This window comes from Mesoplodon densirostris, chromosome 6 (assembly GCF_025265405.1).
Source record: "Mesoplodon densirostris isolate mMesDen1 chromosome 6, mMesDen1 primary haplotype, whole genome shotgun sequence".
NCBI lineage: Eukaryota > Metazoa > Chordata > Mammalia > Artiodactyla > Ziphiidae > Mesoplodon > Mesoplodon densirostris.
The window spans coordinates 69,982,736-70,004,020 of NC_082666.1; the positions used below are offsets into that span (position 1 = coordinate 69,982,736).

The 21,285-nt window shown below is 39.6% G+C and overlaps 1 protein-coding gene across 4 annotated transcripts in view; it reads right to left on the bottom strand.

Annotated features, from left to right (window-relative positions):
* The window catches only part of KDM4C (lysine demethylase 4C), a 397,059-nt gene that overhangs the window by 342,551 nt on the left and 33,223 nt on the right, over window positions 1-21,285 (bottom strand). For all 4 annotated transcript variants that reach the window (XM_060102149.1, XM_060102151.1, XM_060102148.1 and 1 more), the window contains exons 3-4: window positions 18,686-18,861; window positions 12,748-12,862 (exon numbers count right to left, since the gene is read on the bottom strand). In XM_060102149.1, the coding sequence (XP_059958132.1) occupies window positions 12,748-12,862; window positions 18,686-18,861 (291 nt within the window). The remainder of the gene's footprint in view (window positions 1-12,747; window positions 12,863-18,685; window positions 18,862-21,285) is intronic.

A 21,285-nucleotide genomic window follows, 5' to 3' on the forward strand; every position in this document is an offset into this window, starting at 1 on the left:
GCAACGAGAAGCCACCACAATGAGAAGCCTGCACACCACAATGAGAAGCCCACACACCATGACGAAGATTAGCCCCCGCTCGCCACAACTAGAGAAAGCCTGCGTGCAGCAACAAACCCAACGCAGCCAAAAATAAATAAATAAATAAGTAAATTTATAAAAATAAAATTAAAAAAATAATAAAATAGTAGAAAGAGAATGGGAAAAGGGATCTCCCAGCTCTGTCACTGGGTGTCATCTTGGATAAACCCTAACATTTTGGTCTGAAGTTCCTCATCTATAAATGTGTTGGCTACATCATGATGTCCAAGACTCTTTCCAGGTGAGATAATCAATGCTTTGATGATCACCAACCAAATTCAGCACTAGAACTCTGGCTTTTCACCTCTGCCTTTCATGTTCTTTTCCCTTCAGTAATTCCCACTTCTGTTTCCCTAACGCTTTCCCAGGGATGTCTGCCCTTCTAGGCATAGTGATCATTCAGTACCTCCAGAACTCTCTTAGCATCCTCGCTGAGAGAGTTCACATGCCTGATGCCCACAGATGCCCTGAATTCTCACCACAATCTCAGGGATTGTGCCAGTTCCCAAGAAGCATAACCTCTTTCCATGCCTACCCCTTTCCATGCCTACGGTACATAGTATTCACACCACCCACGGGGCACCTAGTCTGCCCTGTATGTGTTATTTATCCCTTAGGGAAACCTTTCACAACTCTGCAGCTACCAAGTTAGCACCCTCCACTGGCAAACACCTGGTATCCCTAACACTTCTCACACCCTCACAAACTACTCAGCATGGGACGCTTATGTGTTTATCAATTTAGCATTTCCAGAGACAAAACTGATTTTCCCCACAGCAATCCCACCTAACCCTATGATGTGCAAGATAGATACTTGAGGGCAGTAGCTGTGTACTTTGAGGTCAGTCTGCAACTGGGCTTAACTCTCTTCTATCGACAATTCCCTAGCAATACCCCTCTGAAAATACAGCTTCCAGAACTGCTGGAACATTCTAGATGCAATGTGTCAAGTGAACAGAACTACCATCACCTCCCCTTGTCTGGATGGCATAACTTGAGATCATGAGGCTAAGACTTCATTTACTAAAGATCAGCTGTAACATGCTGGCTGGTAATGAGTTTTGATTAACTAGAAGCCTTATTTCACAGAAGTAAAATCTGAAAGTCACAATACCAAGCCAACAGCTGTCTCTTAGCATTAAGACACGTCTAGAATGATGATATTTTCCCTTGGATGTGAAAATTACACATACAGTTAGTGTTCTGGCTTAAAATTATTTATTATTTCAGGATAAATGATATCCTAACATGATAAAAATACAAAATGTAAAGGAACTCTGGTAACTCAAAAGTTTAAATGTTTTACCTCATTTGGAAATGCTCAGCCTCAGAAAAAATTTGTTGTCCAAGAGCACCATCTGGTGGATGAAGGTATTTAAGCTACCCCAGTGCAGGAAGATTAAAAAAAAGTCATCTATAAGGCTAAATGCCAGTAAGACCACAATTTTGGTATGAAAAGACTCCTATGCTTCAGCCAACGTATTTCTTATAAAGGGGTTCTTGACAAAATTCTAATATAAAAGGAATCTACAACTCATAAAAACTCATTGTCAATGACTTCACCTTCTTGAAGAAATGTTACTTATAATAGAGCAAACATTTTTAAGCTGAAAGGAACCTCAGAGAGCTGTTAATTCAATCCCTTTCCTTCACAGACTCTAAGGCAAAGACAGAGCTTTCCTGAAAGTCACAGCTAGGGATGGCAGACCTTGACTATATAAGTAAATAGGTCAAATAGTCTGTGCTGTTTAATACAGCCTTCTATTTCAAGAGGCTGTGGAGAAAAAGCAAGAAATGAGGCAGTGTCAGTGGCAAAGTACCACTCTCATGGGTTAGCAATAATCTGCCCACTCCACTGTGCATTGTGGCCCAGCCTCACGCTGGCCCACGCAAGACTAACAACTGTCATACCCTTCCTGCCTCCGCAGCCCCTAGGGTCCCTCTCCACCTTAGATTAATCAGCTTTCCCCTGTCCAAGAAAACCATCCTACCAATAAAAATTAGAGATAAAAAAATGTTAAATCATCCTGTTGAAGAATATCTGTAATCATGGCAAAGCATTCATATTTGTTAAAACGGGAGGGAAAAAAGACAAAACCAAACTATGTTCACCATGATACCATACCTGTTAAAAGAAATACAATTATTGAGCACAAAGTAGGGGAGAAACATTGGAAGGGAATACACTAAACTTTTTTGACAGCTCTTGTCTCTGAATGCCAGGATTATGAGTGATTTCAATTTTCTCTGTCATATAATGCTTTCCATCATTTTTTATATTAACATTTATATTAACAAAAAGGTAATTTTTACCTATAAAATTTATGCATTTATAATCATAGACTATAAAGAAAACTTAAAAGGGAAACTAGAGGGCTTCTCTGGTGACGCAGTGGTTGAGAGTCTGCCTGCTAATGCAGGGGACGCGGGTTCGGGTCTGGGAGGATCCCACGTGCCGCGGAGCAACTGGGCCCGTGAGCCACGGCTGCTGAGCCTGCGCGTCTGGAGCCTGTGCTCCGCAGCAGGAGAGGCCGCGATAGTGAGAGGCCCGCGCACCGTGATGAAGAGTGGCCCCCACTTGCCACAACTGGAGAAAGCCCTCGCGCAGAAACGAAGAACCAACACAGCAAAAATAAATAAATTAATTAATTTTAAAAAAGGGAAACTAGAAAGAGGACCCCCATACACACCCATCCATCCAGTACATGCATAGTTAAAAAAAAATAAAAAACTTTTCCCCAGCTCTCAAGGAGAAATATGCAGTATAAGACATTATATTTTTTTGTCTTAAGGTTTGTCACTGTATTTTTCAAACTGTTTTGAATTTTCTATCAATTATCTGTTAATAAATAACTGGATGACAAAAGCGATAGACTAGCAACTTAATATTAAAGGAAAATCTTGGAAATACAGTTTAAAATATTTTATATATCTTAAGACGCAGGGACTTGAGTTCACATCCTAAGCCCATTTTCTGCTTGTAAAATTTTGCCTGAGTTATATGTCAGAATTTATGGCATGATGCTCCCCAAATAACTCCATGACTTCTTGTTTGAGAACCTCTGTCTTGTAATGTGATTAGGTCTCTGAGGTTCATATCAGGGACACAGTTACCTGAAGGTCAGTAACCAAGAATGGAAACTGTTACCTTCCTTGGAGATCCCTGCATCATCTATATAGAGTGAGATCAGAGAAGGAATCTTTTGCTAAATATCTTAAGGCAGAGGTTTTCAAAATGTTGTCTGGGGGCCATTGCGAGACCTCCAGATCCCATCAGGGTCTGTGGCATCAAAACTGTTTTCATAATTATACCAAGACATTATTCTCCTTTTTCACTCTCATTCTCGCATCAGTGTAAGGTAGAGTTTTCAGGAGGCTATATGATATTACAACAGATTAAATGCAAAAGTAGATATAAGAATCCAGAGGGGTTTTCTATTAAGCTAGACATTAGTAACTTGAAAAAAATGTAAAATAATGCCACTTCTCTCACTACACTTTGTGTGTAGGAAAATACAGTCATTTTTTTTATTAAAATAGGAATGTTATGTAACATTATTTTTAATGAATCAAATACTTCTAAACATTCTCAGTTTTAATTTCCAATACAATAAACAAGGATAGATACAACCTACATAAACAAAAGCTCTTTGAGGTCCACAATAAATTATTAGAAATATAAATGGGCGCTGGGACCCGGACTACTGTCTCAGGATACTAGTGTTCAGAAAAACATACACTGAAGAAGATCACTCTGACCCATCCCTCTTCCTCCTTACTCAAAGCACTTTCCAAGCCTCTTGCTATGACCAGTCCACCTGGTAGACCATTATCTGATCACACTTTCTAAAGCATGATTCTGATCCTATCACTTCCTTATTGAAAAATCTCAAACGTTCTTCAAGACGTAGAGAATGATAACCAAAAATACTCAGGAAACTCCATGATCTAGCCTCCGCCTATTTTTCTAATGTCATGCACTCATCAATTCTATCATTATTTAGGTGCATTATTTGAAGCAGACGCTATGACAGGGGCTGGGGCTGGAGAGTCTATAAGAAATGATACCTGCCATCACTGGACTCAGAGTTTACTGAGAGAAACAGAAATAATATAGGTATCCTTCATTTTCTATACTAATTTTCCAAATACCTGCTGTAATAACATATTTTTTTACCCAAAATTCACTGTCCAAATCAAAAACTCTCCACAATGACTTGTGAACGTCCACCAACAGAACGGTTTCAGTTGTATACAAATCTAGGTAAGATAATATAGACGGCAATTCGGTTGTATCTCAGCTCTTGTCCCAAAATGATTATGCCTTGTGCCCAGATTAAATGTATTGGGCATCACTGCTATCATCTTCCAATCATTATTGGTGAAAATGTCTTCTGCAAATGTGGAAAAGCCTGAAAAGAAGGTAAGTGAGCATAAGAGTCCTAGAAAAGCCCACACATTAGAAAGACTTGAAGGTGATGGTGTGCAATGAGGGAGAGAAGCACATAAGATATGATCACGATATGTCCATACCTAACAACATAGCAGTGTTGCTCCTGGAAAGCTTAATCGTGTTACTCGAACCAACACCATATATGAAAAACTAGAAAAACTCCTTGTGCGGTGGACTGACAGTCATTCTTAGTGTAGGAGACCACTGAGTACCAGGCTAGTAGAGGAGAGGGTGGACACCTTCAGTGATCTGGAGGCAGCTGCAAATGGGAGGAACATGATTCAGTGAAGGAGCTGAGTTTCAAAGCAAGACTGGGAGATTTAAGAGCAGTGAGAGACTGCACAAGTTGTGGATCACGGGTGAAGCAGCTTCCCCTCACAGTGAGATGTGCTATCTTCCTCCAGTGAACTGCTGAAAACTATCATCGAAGATGGTTACACACAAGGGAAACGGTCAGTCTTAATGCCATGCCATCTCATAGGTTTATTCAGAAGAAAGAAGTACTTAGACATAAAGCATCCAAAGAAGGCTACATTACTGTGAAGTAGGAACCTTGCTGGTACACTACTATGAAAACATCATCTCAAAGGGGCCACTGCAGACAGCAATGCCTGTTAGGATATGAATGAAGTATTCAAATCAGAAAGCCTGGACGATGGAGGAGACAGGTGAGGCTTAGGGGAAGAGGTGTCTGTCACCACTCAACAAAGGGAAAATCTTGCAAAGAAGACTCTTGAAAACAGTGTTATCAAGAAGGTAACAGCCAGCTTAAGGAAAGCATGTGGAACTTCATTTTTAAACCTCAATTTAATGAACCATTATCATCATTAAGAGGCTCACCACTATATACATGATACGTATTGTTAGAAATGCAGCCCCAAAGAGCACAGAACACAAGCCTGAATGACTTAATGCCACTGTACTAGTGTAAGTAAAAAATGTTGATGCTGATTCTTAGCTCTCACACACAGAACAAAGAGATGCACTCCGTCTTCAAAGGTCTGTGGAAGCATGGCTACTGGCTATCCCAGAAATGGTCTACCTCCTTTTTTCCCTGCAGATATCTGTTTATTTTCATGTTCCTTAGTCAAACTGAATCACCCCACACAGTTATATCACTTTTTTCTACCTGTTCATCTTTTCTCTTTATCTGTCTTCTTTTTGTGTGTTTGGTTCTTGAAGTAACTCCCATGTTTCTTTCATCAGAGGACTTATTTTTTTTTTTTGGCAGTACGTGGGCCTCTCACTGTTGTGGCCTCTCTCGTTGCAGAGCACAGGCTCCAGACGCACAGGCTCAGCAGCCATGGCTCACGGGCCCAGCCGCTCCGCAGCATGTGGGATCTTCCCGGACCGGGGCACGAACCCACGTCCGCTGCATCGGCAGGCAGACTCTCAACCACTGCGCCACCAGGGAAGCCCCAGAGGACTTATTTTTTAAATGTACAGTTAGCAAAGGCTAATTAAAGCTTTCTCCTTTTTTTTTTTTTTTTTTTTGGCCGTGCTGCACGGCTTGCAGGATCTCAGTTCCCTGACCAGGGATTGAACCCAGGCCCTTGGCAGTGAAAGGGTGGAGTCCTAACCACTGGACGGCCAGGGAATTCCTTAATTAAAACTTTCTTTATCAGTGGACCAGCCCTTAGTAAAACACAACCCAAAAAAAAAAAAAGTTTCAGATCTTAGGACTCTTATGCTTCTATTACTGTTTCCAAGGAATCACCTAGGGCCACTCAAGAATACAGGTGGCTCTATTTCTAAGTTCAGGAACTTCTTTACTTACAGAAGGTCCCTGACATCACCAAATTTCATTTCAAGGTATCAACATAGTCAATCTCATTCTCCAAAAACATTCAGAATTTCATCTGTATTTCAAAAAAAGTTTTGAGCACCCTTCCCCAAGAGCAAATAATTGTGCCTCTATATTAGGGGCAAACTTTTTCTGCAAAGGGCAAGACAGTAAATATTTTAGCTTTTGTGGGCCATACAATCTCTGTCACAACTACTCAACTCTCCCACTGTAGTGCAAAAAAGCCAGGCACATATAATATGAAGATAAACAATAAGGTTATGCTCCAATTAAACTTTATTTACAAAGACAAGCAATAGGCAGAATCTGGCTGCCAAACCAGGCTTTGCATCATACACCCAAAGACTGGGCTTTGTCATGTCATGCCTTTGAAAGTCTTGGCATTTTGGTTTAAAAACTAATAACTTGCTTAAATCATGTTACTGATACTGCTGCCACAGGCTGCTGCTGCCCATGGTGTTGACTGAGATTTTTAAGTATATATATCCTAAGGAAATCAAGCTCTGAAAGCAGCAGTGGAATGAAAGAAGGGCCAAGACTCATTCCCTGGAATCTCTAGGCCCTACTTACTCCCTTTACTATCAAGGCCGATTTTTTTTTTTTTTTTTTGCGGTACGCGGGCCTCTCACTGCTGTGGCCTCTCCCGTCGCAGAGCACAGGCTCCGGACGCGCAGGCCCAGCGGCCATGACTCACGGGCCCAGCCGCTTCGCGGCATGTGGGATCTTCCCGGCCCAGGGCACGAACCCGTGTCCCCTGCATCGGCAGGCGGACTCTCAACCACTGTGCCACCAGGGAAGCCCTCAAGGCTGACTGTCCTCAAGTAGTCCTTCATGAACACTCTCACTCCTAATTCCTGTGGTGTACCCAAGCCTGGATCAACACTACAATGGCACCTCTTTTTGCCCCTTAACAGACTTGCCTGGTGCTGCAAGACAAACATCTGAGCAGAAGGGGCCCTCACAGCCCCATCACCGGCCAGGCTCCCTCAGACCCCACAGCCACTATTCCAGGTCTGCCTCACCCTCCTCAAGACCAGGCTCACCAAAAAGCCTCCAAATTCAGTAAAAATACAAAGACTATTAAGTTCAGCCTTACCCTCAAATTTACCTATTTTCATCCCTATTCTTCTCTCTCCTTCCTTTACCTGACTTGAACTTGCTCCTCTAGGCCAATCTTAGATGCCATGTCTCCAACAAAAAGTCTTCCTTCAACGCCAAGCTACTATAAGTGCCTCTGCTCTGGGCTCCCTGGAACCCCACACTTGCCTTTACAGCCAAGCTCATTACATCCTACTGCCCCTTTGCCCCTCAAGCCTGTGAATTATTGAGAACCAGGATCCTCATTCATCTTTGCACCCTGCACAAACTGTTTCTCTTACCTTCCCCACACCCTCTCCAAGAACTCCCATCCCCACCAAGAAAAGGTTATGGTTTTTCAACCCTTCTTTTAACATTAAAGGAAAAAGCCGTAACTAGAAATTGGGGGGGGGGATTGAACTACAATTTGATGACTATAATCCCTTTCAGAATAATGCCGTGAACCATAACAAACCAATTCCCAATACAATTTAAATTGAGCTGAGCAGTTAGACAATGCAAAGATACAATAGTGAAAAGCAAAACAATACATGGGCTTTTATTCAATGCACATTCATTGTGATGATTTCAAATGTTCCTGACAGTTACAAGTCATTATTACACTCACTCTTCATCACTCTCCTTAATGCACTCTTTCTCTTGTTACCCTCCAGCTACCTCAAGGGGGCAAATACAGTTATTTTTCATCTGCTTGAATTTAGTTGTCTTGAGTGTGACTGGTTTCATTTACCAGTAGCAGTTTACAACATCTCTCTTATGTCTGTCTTTATGATACAAAAGCATTGAAAACGTCAGCTCAGTTCTGGAGCTACTAAATGCTCCTACAAAAATTCCATAAAATACTATGCCTTGTAAGTCCTACCAAAATGACAGATCCCTGGCTCCAAAACCTGTAAATAATGAGGATGTTTTAAAACTGCATGTTTACAAACCAGCGGATTTTGTTCATTGGATTTTAATAACTAAAGTTACTCAAATCTGAAGTCTAAAGTCAATGTTCCCTTGAAGCAATGCCATTGTGTAACTGGTTGTCAAACACAAGCGGTAAATTAATAAGCACTGCAAACCAATGTCCATCACCCTCAGCTGTGCTGTCAACAATTATGTTATTTTAACTATCAAATGTGTAAAGCCAGTTCAGGGCAGTTTTATGTTGACTGTTCTGAAAATCGTATGCTGCTTCTACCTCTTAATTATATTTGCAAAAAGGAACAAAGAGCTCAATGATTCCAAGGTATGGTTAGAAAAAAATCTTGGATTGCGTTTTATTTTATTTTTGAGCCCTGAGACATGCAACCTCTCAGCCCAAGATCCAGATGATTCCTCCGCTCAGTCTTCCTTTTAGAAACCTGCAAACTTGCCAGGATACCACAGGGATAAAACCACAGAGAAGGCACAAAATAAACCATTAGCTCAGGGGAAATTTGTAGGTGACCCAGACCTAGTTGTACACATTTCCACAACTGTGAGACTGACTATACATAATTACTTCCTTAAAACTGGTGTGGGGAATAAGAGCACCTGGCAGCCAGTCTACTAGCCTCGTAACTTTGAGAAAACACTTTAACTTTGCTGGGCCCCAACTGAAAATACCAACTGTATTTGCTTGGCCTCACCCATTTCAGTGGAAATCCCAGAGAAGCTGTTTTACTAAGACAAGGTGCCATCTTCTGTAAGGAAGCTTCACTACTAATGGCACTCATTTTCCCAAACATAAGTAACAATAACATGTCAAACTTAAAGAATATACTTGGAGTATAAATGAATCACTTGGCTGTTCAGCAGAAAGTAACACAACACTGTAAATCAACTATATTTCAATTTAAGCAAAAAAGAATATACTTGGAATTGAAATACCAAAAAAAAAAAAAAGCAAAGACTTAATACAAGGTACACTCTAAAACTGGCTGGGGTTAGAATACACTAAAATGATCCTCTGGAGACCAATACTGAAAATGCTTCTAAAGCAAAAAAACTGTTAAAATCTCTCAGCCTTTGAGATGGGGAAACACAAACACACATGCAAGCACATGCATACATATATATACACACACTGACATAAAATAAAAGGCCACCCTGTTTGGGAAAAGCATCTTGGGAACTTGTATAGAAATCAGCGATTTTTAGAAGGTGGCTGCTCTCATCTGCCGATCCTGGACTTCAGCTGCAACATTTCCAGCCTGCAGCCAGCCCTGCTCGCTTCAGACTATCCCCACAATCTGAATTGGCTCTGGCCAGTCTATTCTGTTACTGTTTGTCCTGAAATCAGTGGGTTTTGTATGCTGATAGACTTGCTCGGTTTGTCTTAAGTCTGAAGTCAAGGGGAGATTCTGTCAGCAACCAAGGACCTCTGTTCAGTCCTGAATGGCGGGTTTTTCCTCCAATCCCAGGACTTGTTCCTATACTTGGTGCTCCTAAGTGTATAGTTATACCACCCCTTAGATTGTCTAGTTAGTTAATATATTGTGCAGTGTTAAATACATTGCACCCTTAAAGCTGTTTGCCCATTTTATCTTCATTTCATAAGTCTGAACATATGGCTAGCATATGCTTGAACTCTTGGTGAAAGTTAAATGCTAATAAAATAGGATACCCAAAATAAATAAATAAATAAATGGCCAAAAGGAAATCATAAAGGGGTTATGTTTGTTTGGTAAGCTTATGAGTAATTTTTTTCTTCATTTTTTCTCTATTTTTCAATTTTTCTACATGAGCATGTACAAACTTAAACAAAAATTCTCAACAGGGAGGTTACTTACACTAGTGAAAATACGAAAGGGGGAAGAGAAAGGATGTTTTCCCTTTCTTTAACTTTTATTTTTAGTATTTCAAACATACACATATTCTAAACATCATGTATCCATCATCTAGCTCCATTTAACAATACTTTGCCAATCTTTATTCAACAAAAGTCATACCACTTTATTTCCTGAGGTATTTTAAAAACAAATCCCAGGGGAATTCCCTGGTGGTCCAATAGTTAAGACTCGGTGCTTTCACTGCTGTGGCCGGGGTTCAATCCCTGACTGGGGAACTAGGATCCTGCAAGCTGCACAGCGCGGCCAAAAAAATTAATTAATTTAAAAAACAAAACAAAACAAATCCCAGACTGCATGTTATCTAACCTATATATTTTTCAGTGTGTATTGTCAGTTGACAAGAAAAAATATATATAGCCACCATGTCATCATCACGTCTAATAGGACAACAGTAATTCCATAGTATCTATCATTTCAAAAATAAGAATGGTCCTTTCAATAACAGTGTTCAACAACTGAAGATCCATATAGAAAAACTAAAACTGTGCCACTATCTCATATCCAGAAATGTATTATAACGAACTGTAACTCAATAAGAAAAGCATGACAAAAGAAAGAAAAAAGTACAAGAGGCTTGAACAGGCATTTTGATAAAGAGGAAATCCAAACAGCCAATGAACATAAAAGAAAAAAATCATGATGTTCTTTAAAACCACAAGAACCTACAACACACTCCCATTTAATTTTAGAATGTCTAAGTGTCAGGGAGGCTGTTGGGCAATGGGAAGTAGCAAACACTGGTATAGAAAGGTGTAAACTGGAAAATAGTTTTGTTCTAAAACTACCCATGTGTATACCCTATAATCACTCCTTTGGAGGAAAAGTAGGAGACTATAATAGGTAAAGGGGACAGATAGGGGAAAGGTAGGGTGCCCATAATGTTTTCCTTGATGTCAGGGATGGTACATAGGTATTCACCTTACAATAATTCATGAAGCTCTAAGTTTATGTTTTATCCACTTTCCAGCTTGTTTTATATTCCAAAATATAAACAAGTTTAAAAATAGTACAATAATTGACTTAGTCAAGGATTATCAATGGAGGCAAATTCACTGGGTGAAAGGCTATTGGGAACAGGATATTCATCTAGCCTCTAAATATTACTCTATAGCACACTTATTAACTTTAAAGGGAAATCCCTGGAGGGATCCTTCATATGGGGAAAAAAGCAGATTATAAAGAACACTACTGGGAAAATCAGGGATCTTAGAGTATGGTTTCTATATTAGATGACATTATGTAAATGTTAAATTGCCTTATAACTGAAAGAAACATGCTGAAATAATTAAGGGTGAATTGTCATGATGTCTGCAACTTACTTTCAAATGTTACAGCATAAAGACAGAGAGACAGAGACACAAACAGAGTGACAGAGAAACAAAAAGCAAATGTGGCAAATATTAACAACTAGTGAATCCATGTGAGGGCATCCAAGTGTTCACTCCATCACTTCAACTTTTTGGTAGGCAAGAAATTTCTCTAAATAAAACAATGGGAGAGGGGATAAAAGGTTTCAAAAAGGAAAGATTTTTTTAAAAAAATAGGATTTCAAGTAGTATCGGGGAGGCAAGAAGGATTAGAATATATCAAGCAGATTATGCTCTCATGAAAAATAACTGGAAAAACTGTAATATGTACTTTTAAAAAAGAAAAAATTCTCACAATTTGTGTGCGGGGGGATAAAAAAGAGAATATAAGCATGTTTTGTTTTGTTTTTGCTTTATACATTCATTCATTCATTCATTTATTTTTGGCTGTGTTGGATCTTTGTTGCTGCATGCAGGCTTTCTCTAGTTGCAGCAAGCGGGGGCTATTCTTTGTTTTGGTGCTTGGGCTTCTCATTGTGGTGGCTTCTCTTGTTGTGGAGCACGGGCTCTAGGTGCGCAGGCTTCAGTAGTTGCGGCACACTGGCCCAGCAGTTGTGGCTCGCAGGCTCTAGAGCACAGGCTCAATAGTTGTGGCGCACGGGCTTAGTTGCTCCGCGGCATGTGGGATCTTCCCAGACCAGGGCTCGAACCCATGTCCCCTGCATTGGCAGGCGGATTCTTAACCACTGTGCCACCAGGGAAGTCCTATAAGCATGTTTAATATAACTTTTTCAAATGATTAGGGGAAAACTACAGGAAGAATACATATTACAATACTGCTTTTGCCTTAAGATGGTACTATTATGAATAATATTTCCTGTTTTCCAGGTATTTTTATAATGTGCTTTGCTTTTAAAAAGTTTGAGTGTGATTTGAAGATCAGCCAGATAACCACATACTATATTACTGTTGAACAGGTTCACATATTTGTACAATTAGCTGGCTTCAATGTAAAAAACAGAAGCAGCAGAAATCATACTGATGTGTCTTTATTTCCTCTTGTCCTATGGAGAATTATGGGTCACACAAAGCACAACAAATGACTACTTCTTGACCACCGAAAATGGTAACAAAAATAGTAACATGAAATGATGCTTTACAAAACCCACTGTAATAGAACTATACCTCATCATATATGCTCCCATTAACGTCTGCACCATAGATAGGTGCCACGAAGGTTAAGTTCTTCCAGTACTTGCGCTCCAAATCTTCATAATCCAAGTATCTCGGAGTACGGTACCTGGAAAAGGGAGATGAAACAAAGCACAAAACAGTAAGACAATTTTAAGATTTTCCCTACCCATTTGATTTAAATCACTTTCTAAACAAAATTCTATCAAAATGAAATCACTGCAGCAGCTCATGTTGTCAAATCTGACAAGTAAATATATAAATGTGTTTATCATAGATCTCTGAAGACTCTAAGATTCCTAATAACTATATGAAAACCTCATTTTTTGATGAATAAGAAAAATATTTTTATGAAAGTATCAACAATAGAAAACTACTTAATATTATTTTAGCTTTCAAAATATTTTCTAAAATCTTTAACCAATTATACTATACTAGGACATTTTAGAGATTTACATGTAAAAGACAAACATATAACTTAGAATAAAAGACTTACAAAGACAAAACATATAACCTAGAATATATGTAATTTTTTATATATAATATTTATTATTAATTATATGTAATTCACTTAAAATTTCTTATATTTTTCTATAGAAAAATTGACAAAGGACAATCTCACTAAACATCCAAGAAAGTAAAACTAAAATAAGATATTTTGCACCTATCAGATTGGCAAATGCTTAATATATAAATGGTGGTAAAGAATGAAACTTCTCTTACACATCTGGAGTCGGGGTATATACTGGTACCAGAGTATAATTTTTCAGTAGCCTTAAAAAATGTCCCTTTGGGGCTTCCCTGGTGGCGCAGTGGTTGAGAGTCCGCCTGCCGATGCAGGGGACACGGGTTCGTGCCCTGGTCCAGGAAGGTCCCACATGCTGCGGAGCGGCTGGGCCCGTGAGCCATGGCCGCTGAGCCTGCGCGTGCAGAGCCTGTGCTCCGCAACGGGAGAGGCCACAACAGTGAGAGGCCCGCGTACCGCAAAAAAAGAAAAGAAAAGAAAAGAAAAAATGTCCCTTTAACCCTATAATTCAACTCTAGAAATTCATCTCAACAACACAGAGATGTATACAATGATATATGACCCAGGATGTTGCTGCAGCATTAACTGAAACCTCAAGCTTACGTCCAGCAACTAGGACTACGTTAAATAAAAGAACACAAAATAAGGCAGATCTTTATGTATAGTGACATTAAAATCTTTCCACAGTGAATAAAGCAGAGTATAGAACAGTAAATATACTATGATCCTATTTACATAAAAAAGATCTGTAACTGTACATTAAATGGTCAGAAAGAAATATACTCTAAACTATTAATACTAATGGTTATCTCTTACATAGGAATTACAGAAAGGCACTTCTCTGTATTATTTGGATTTTGAACAATAATCTTATATTATTACCAAAAAAAAAATACAATGTTTCTACAGGAAAAAAAAATTAGCAAAGAAATCAACAAACTGAGAAAGCAATGGAACACACATAGTGAAAAAGGTGTTTAGCAGAAGCAGCAATCCCTATAAAGCCTACTGGACATTTTAGATTGAAGAATTATAGAACAAGCAACATCTACATCTACTACACTGGGGATGCCAAACTGGTTATCTAAGCAATAAGCGAGAATGCCAAACAATTTAACAACTGTATTTGAAATACAGAGTAATTTACAGATTTAATCTCACAGGGCAACCAAAAATAAAAAGGATGGGCATGAAAGAATCCACTCCACTTCATTCTAATGCTTTGATTAGAGGGTTCCAATAGTAACAGACATTCCAGGCACAAGCTAAACAAGCTAACCAGAGGTCAGAGTCAGGTGACAAAAAAAGGTAGCAAAGATGCTGTTTATTATGACTTCTAAAGAAACTTCTTAGATTTTAGAAACTGAAAGCCTAAACTGCCTTTCACTATGAGAAGACCTAAAAAATCTATCACCATATACTCACCCAGTCAGGATCAATTTTTAGCAACCCATAACTCTAAGAAAGAAAGCTATAGTTTGGTATTAGCTATTGAGGTTAAAGTCTAAAATCCCTGAATATTTGAAATAAACACTGATACTAAACTTGGAAAAAGGGACCAGTTCACTTACTTGGTACCTGATTATAATGAAACCTGGCTACAGTTTCCATCCCTAATGGACTGCCAAACAATCACGCCTATTCCACAAATCCAGCGTCAACTTGCTCAAAACTGATTCAACCACACTTCTTACCTAGAACCTTACATTCACTATAGCACAGCTGTTAAGAGACAGGGCTCCAGAACCAGACTGCTTGGATCTAAATCCAGGCTTTGCCATTTATAAGCTACATAACCGAGGACAGGAGACTGAATCTCTCTGGACCTCAGTTATTCCTGTATAAAACAGGGATAATAACAATTGAGCTGTTGTGAAGACTCCATCAGATAATTCTGTAAAGCACTTAGCTCCATGCCTAGAAGAAAGTACAGATCAACAATGTAAGCAATGGGAAGCAGCGTATTACTCAACTCCACAAACTTTTATAGTAAAGATATGTTGGAGGTCTCCAGATTTTCTTTGGACTAAGTTATGTTATTAACCAAATGAGCGTGTTATCCTCTCTACCACCAAGCACATTATGTACTGTGTACCTATGCAAGGGGATGTACTGAAGGAGAACAGATGAACAGAAAGACCAGAAAAATGCCTCTTACCTACCATGAAAATTAGTCCCATCTTAGGACCATTCCATAACTGTTACGAAGACCATGTGATCCTAGTGTAGCTGTGAGTGGACAAGTAGAGCCTTGGCTTGAGTCTTAAAACCCATTTCACTGACATTTGAAATAAATTTTCATATGAAACTCACAGAGGAAATATAAAAATATAAATTTCAAAGGTAACAACAGGGGCTTCCCTGGTGACACAGTGGTTGAGAGTCCACCTGCCGATGCAGGGGACACAGGTTCGTGCCCCAGTCCGGGGAGATCCCACATGTTGCGGAGCGGCTGGGCCCGTGAGCCATGGCCGCTGAGCCTGCGCGTCCGGAGCCTGTGCTCCGCAATGGGAGAGGCCACAACAGTGAGAGGCCCGTGTACCACAAAAAAAAAAGAAGTTGGATAGGGACTTCCCTGGTGGCGCAGTGGTTAAGAATCCACCTGCCAATGCCGGGGACACGGGTTTGAGTCCTGGTCCGGGAAGATCCCACACACCATGGACAACTAAGCCCATGTGCCACAACTACTGAGCCTACTCTCTAGAACTCACGAGTCACAACTACTGAGCCCACATGCCACAACTACTGAAGCCCGCACACCTAGAGCCCATGCTCCACAACAAAGAAGCCACCGCAATGAGAAGCCTGCACCACAACAAAGAGGAGCCCCCTCTTGCCACAACTAGAGAAAGCCCATGTGCAACAACGAAGACCCAACGCAGCCAAAAATTAATTAATTAATGAATTAAGAGGAAAAAAAGAAAAGAAAATATCTTTCTAACACTGGGTTAGGAAAAAAAAAGTTGGATAAAATTGCTTCTGCAATCTTGTTTTAGCATTGAACTTATTAAAGAGTTCTTAAAGAGTATAAAAGCAAACAAGTCTAGTCCATGATAAAAGTTTCACATTCTCAATCAATGAAATCTGAAACAATGAGGCTTTACTAATGCCTATGAAAAAAAATTCAATTGGGCCTCCCTGGTGGCGCAGTGGTTGAGAGTCCGCCTGCCGATGCAGGGGATACGGGTTCGTGCCCCGATCTGGGAGGATCCCATGTGCCGCGGAGCGGCTGGGCCCGTGAGCCATGGCCTCTGGGCCTGCGCATCCGGAGCCTGTGCTCCGCAACGGGAGAGGCCACAGCAGTGAGAGGCCCGCATACCGCAAAAAGAAAAAAAAAAAAAATTCAATTGTTATAAAGCAGAAACTAACACACCATTGTAAAGCAATTATACTCCAATAAAGATGTTTTAAAAAAATTCAAGAGGGACTTGAATTAATTATAAAATGTCTAATTGCTTTGGATTAGTCAGAATGCTCCATAATAGGAACTTCACACAGAAAAAAGATTCTTCAAGTACCATCAAGTGCTTACTATGTCAAATATAATTTTTTTAAAAAGATATCAACTAAATTTATCCAAAGGACTTAATCTCATGAATACCTATCCAGAGAATTTAGACACTGATGTTTTTTGGTTGGATGATTGGTTGGTTGGTTTTAGGTTTGCTTTTTTTTTCCAGATTAATATTTTGATCAAAGGCCTTAACCACCATATCAGAAACTTAAAAAAAAACGGGGGGGGGCAATTTAATAATAATCATAACTGTGATAGTTTCTAAATGATATCCACAAATTCTTTGAGATACCTCCCTTCAAGACTTACAGCTTAATTCTCCTCCCCTTAAGTATGAGCTGCATTTGGCTTATAACTAATAGAATATGGCAGAAATGACAGTCAAGAAACAGGTCATGGGGCCTCCCTGGTGGCGCAAGTGGTTGAGAGTCCGCCTGCCGATGCAGGGGATACGGGTTCGTGCCCCGGTCTGGGAGGATCCCATATGCCGCGGAGCGGCTGGGCCCGGGAGCCATGGCCGCTGAGCCTGCGCGTCCGGAGCCTGCGTGTCCGGAGCCTGTGCTCCGCAACGGGGGAGGCCACAACAGTGAGAGGCCCGCATACCGCAAAAAAAAAAAAAAAAGAAAAGAAACAGGTCATGAAAAGACATTGTGTCTTCATCTTCGTAACTCCTGGATCACTTGCTTTGGAAGAAGCCAGCTGCCACAACATGAGGAGCAGTTCATGTGGCAAAGGACTCAGGACTCCAGCCAACTGCCACGTAAGGGGAGCAATCTTGGGAGAAAATCTTCTAGTCACAGTCAAGCCTTCAGGTGACAGCAGCCCCAGCCAACTTGAATGCAACCTCAGGAGAGGCCCTGAGCCACAGCCACCTGGCTGAGCCACTCTCAGATTCCTGACCTTAAGAAACTGAGATGTTAGATGTTTATTGATTTAAGATACTAAGGTTTGGGGTGATTTGTTAGATAGCAGCAGGTGACTAACACAATAATGGTGGCCCTTCAAGTCATTCAAGGATTTTCTTTTTAAATTACTCATCTTCTAATATATATAACTTATCATTTAAGACTTAAACATTGTCGGGATTTCCCTGGTGGCGCCGTGGTTAAGAATCTGCCTGCCAATGCAGAGGACACGGGTTCGACCCTTGCTCCAGGAAGATCCCACATGCCGCGAAGCAACTAAGCCCATGCGCCACAACCACTGAGCCTGCACTCTAGAGCCCGCGAGCCACAACTACTGAGCCCGCAAGCCACAACTACTGAGCCCACGTGCCACAACTACTGAAGCCCGCGCGCCTGTGTGAGAGTAGTTACACCATGGAAATAGGCAAAAACCACAAATCAGGGTTCCCCCACCTCCCCAGAAAGTTGTTGGAGCCCATGCTCTGCAACAAGAGAAGCCACCGCAATGAGAAGCCCGCGCACCACAACGAAGAGTAGCCCCCCGCTCAATGCCAACTAGGGAAAGCCCACGTGCAGCAACAAAGACCCAACGCAGCCAAAAATAATTAATTAATTTTTTTTTAAAAGAGGAATGCTTTAAAAAAAAAAAAAAGACTTAAACATTGTCACACACAGAAGAAAATCTGCCTAACAAAGATGAATCAAGTGTAGAATCAAAAACTCACGGCAACTAAAAGATAGGAAAAAAAACATTTACAAATATTATGAATGAGATGATAAAAGGAGGAACAATTTCTCTAGCAGTAAACTAAAGTAAGTAGGCAGGCAACCACCTGAAAAACAGAAAACAGTAACAGTTAAATGAGGACTGAAAGAGATAGTGCAGAAGACTCCTGCTTTTCACCACAAGCTCCCATCTACTTGGTTTCTTACCATGTTCACCTATATCTTCGAAAGAAATAACAATAGTAAACTGAATCTACTCACTTGCCACTGTTGGCCAGCTGCCTGAACTCCTTCACTGTCATGGCTTTTTTCTGGATGTTGTATTGAGTGAACAGTCCTGACTGTCCTGTGACCATCTGCTGAATTGGCGCTGGAATCAGCAAATTGTCAATGTCATCATAGCACTGCCTTGGCTTCCACTCCTTAGGAGGAATCACCTAAAAGTAAAATAATAAAATATTATTTGGAAAACATTCCGGATAGTTATTTAGCTTTCCTATTCCAACAGAATACAAGTGAAGAATTTCTCAGCATTTATATGACAAATGTGTAAAAGAACTGTGAAGATTCACATTAAAGGAAATGCTTGCATTCTCCCAAATATTCACCTTACTGACATGACTTTTTTAAAACAGCAAAATTTACTGAGTACTTACTATACAAAATACTGTACTTGTCCTAACTTATTTTTTAGTGGCTACTGTTAACCTCTCTATTTTAAAGGTAAAATTGAGAGACACACAAAAGTAAAATAACTTGCTAGAGTTCAAGTGCTGTTTATAGTACCATGAGAAAAATAAGTATTGGTTTAGTTGATATCTTTTCTTTAAACACCTCTCACACAATATGGCAAATCGGAGTGGTGTGTAAGTAAATGTTTAACCAACAACTTTCTGGGGAGGTGGGGAAACCCTGATTTGTGGGTTTTGCCTATTTCCATGGTGTAACTACTCCCGCCATGGCCAATTTGAGCTTACCAATGTGATGTCACTGAATATGGGGTTGGAAAAGATGTGCACTCTCGATTCTCATGTGCCTGTATGAAGTAGCTCAGCACACCACTGCTTTCCCATAGTGTTTCAAAACTTAATTACTAGCAATGAAAAGATCATCAACAGTAAAACCAAAAATACATATTCATATGATCAAAAATTAGAAGGAACAAAATTATGAATTGAGTAATGGTTTATAGCTGGAATTTATCCACCTTTAGAACTTATCCTAATTTTTAAAGACAAACTTCTTTTAAAAATTTAATTGCAAAATATAGATAGCACACATACAAAAAATGCATAATCACAAATATGTAGCTTTGTGAGTTATTATAAAGCAAACACCAGAGTACCCACTGCTCAGGTGTGAGAAGTAAGATACTTCTGGCACCCCAGAGGTCCTGGTACCCTTTTCCAAATACATCCCCCTGTTACTCAAAAGGTGGTCACCATCATGGCACTTACGCTATTAATCTCCTTGCTGGGCTTTATAGTTTTACGTCTGTGTGTAAACCCTAACAACAGTTTTTTAAATGTACAGAAACATAAGCATCCATATATACATATATTCTTTACCTTTTATATTTTACTCAATATTTTTGTGAGATTCAAATATGATGACCTAGGTAACTGAAGTTCATTGACTTTCATTCCTACTTAGTATGCCTTCGTATAAATATTTATTTGTAAGGGTGACTACTTGGTGGTCACTTGTTTTTTTCTAATTATTGGCAACTGCAAACAACACTATTAATATTGCTGTATGCATCTTCTGCTGCATGTGGGCACACGGTTCTCTAAAATACACACACACACAGACCCTCCTAACAGTGAAACTACTGGGACATAGGATATGTACAGATCAAATTTAATCGTTATTACCAAACTTTTGCCAGTGTGTTGTACCATTTCATACTCCCGCCAGCAATGTGTGAAAGTTCCTGTTGCTCCACATCTTCCTCATCACTTTGCATTGCTGATTGTTTAAATTTTAGTTTTTCTGGAAGGTGTGTAATGGTACTCAAGTGTGGATTTTATTTGCATTTTCTGATAACTAAAGAAATCTCTTCATATATTCACTAACCCTATAGATATCTTCTTTCATAAAGTGCTTATTCAAGCCTCTTGCTCATTTTACTATGGCACTGCCAGTCTTTTTCTTATTAATGCATAGAGGTTCTGTATATAGTCTGGTTATTCTTAGAAGAATGTGTGTGTGTGTGTGTGTGTGTGTATTTGCAAATATCTATATGTATGTGTGTGTACATATATCAAATATCTTCTCTTACCCTGTAACTTTCCCTTCAACCTTCTAAACTGTATATTTTTATAAACATAAGTTCTTAACTTTAATATAATCCAATTTCTTCATTTTTTTGCCTTGATCTTCTGTTTAAAATATATATATTTTCCTACTCTAGGGCATGAATACATCCTATTTTGTTTTCTAAGAGTTTTAAGGTTTTGTCTTTCACATTTTATCTACACTGCACCTGCAACTGGCTTTTGTGAAAGGTTTAAGTCAAGCTTCATCAGATGAAAAAACCTGGAATCAGGGAAGGAGTGACTTGGCCAATGTTATACAGCTGATAAACGACTCTATTAATTCAAAAAAGAGGTGGGGGGAGCAGTCAAGTCTAAAATTAATTTAATTTTCATCAGCAATATGGCAATATTATACATTTTATTTTCTCCAAGGTATGTTAGCTTAAAATGAGACACATACTCAGTATTTTAAAAGCATATGGACAATCGCACCAAATGGATATGGATAAACATACTACATTGTCTTGATCACATATGGAAAGGGGAGAGGGCAGTATTTAAGAGTGCTATAAATACTAACTTTTTCTTCATCAGAAATAAATG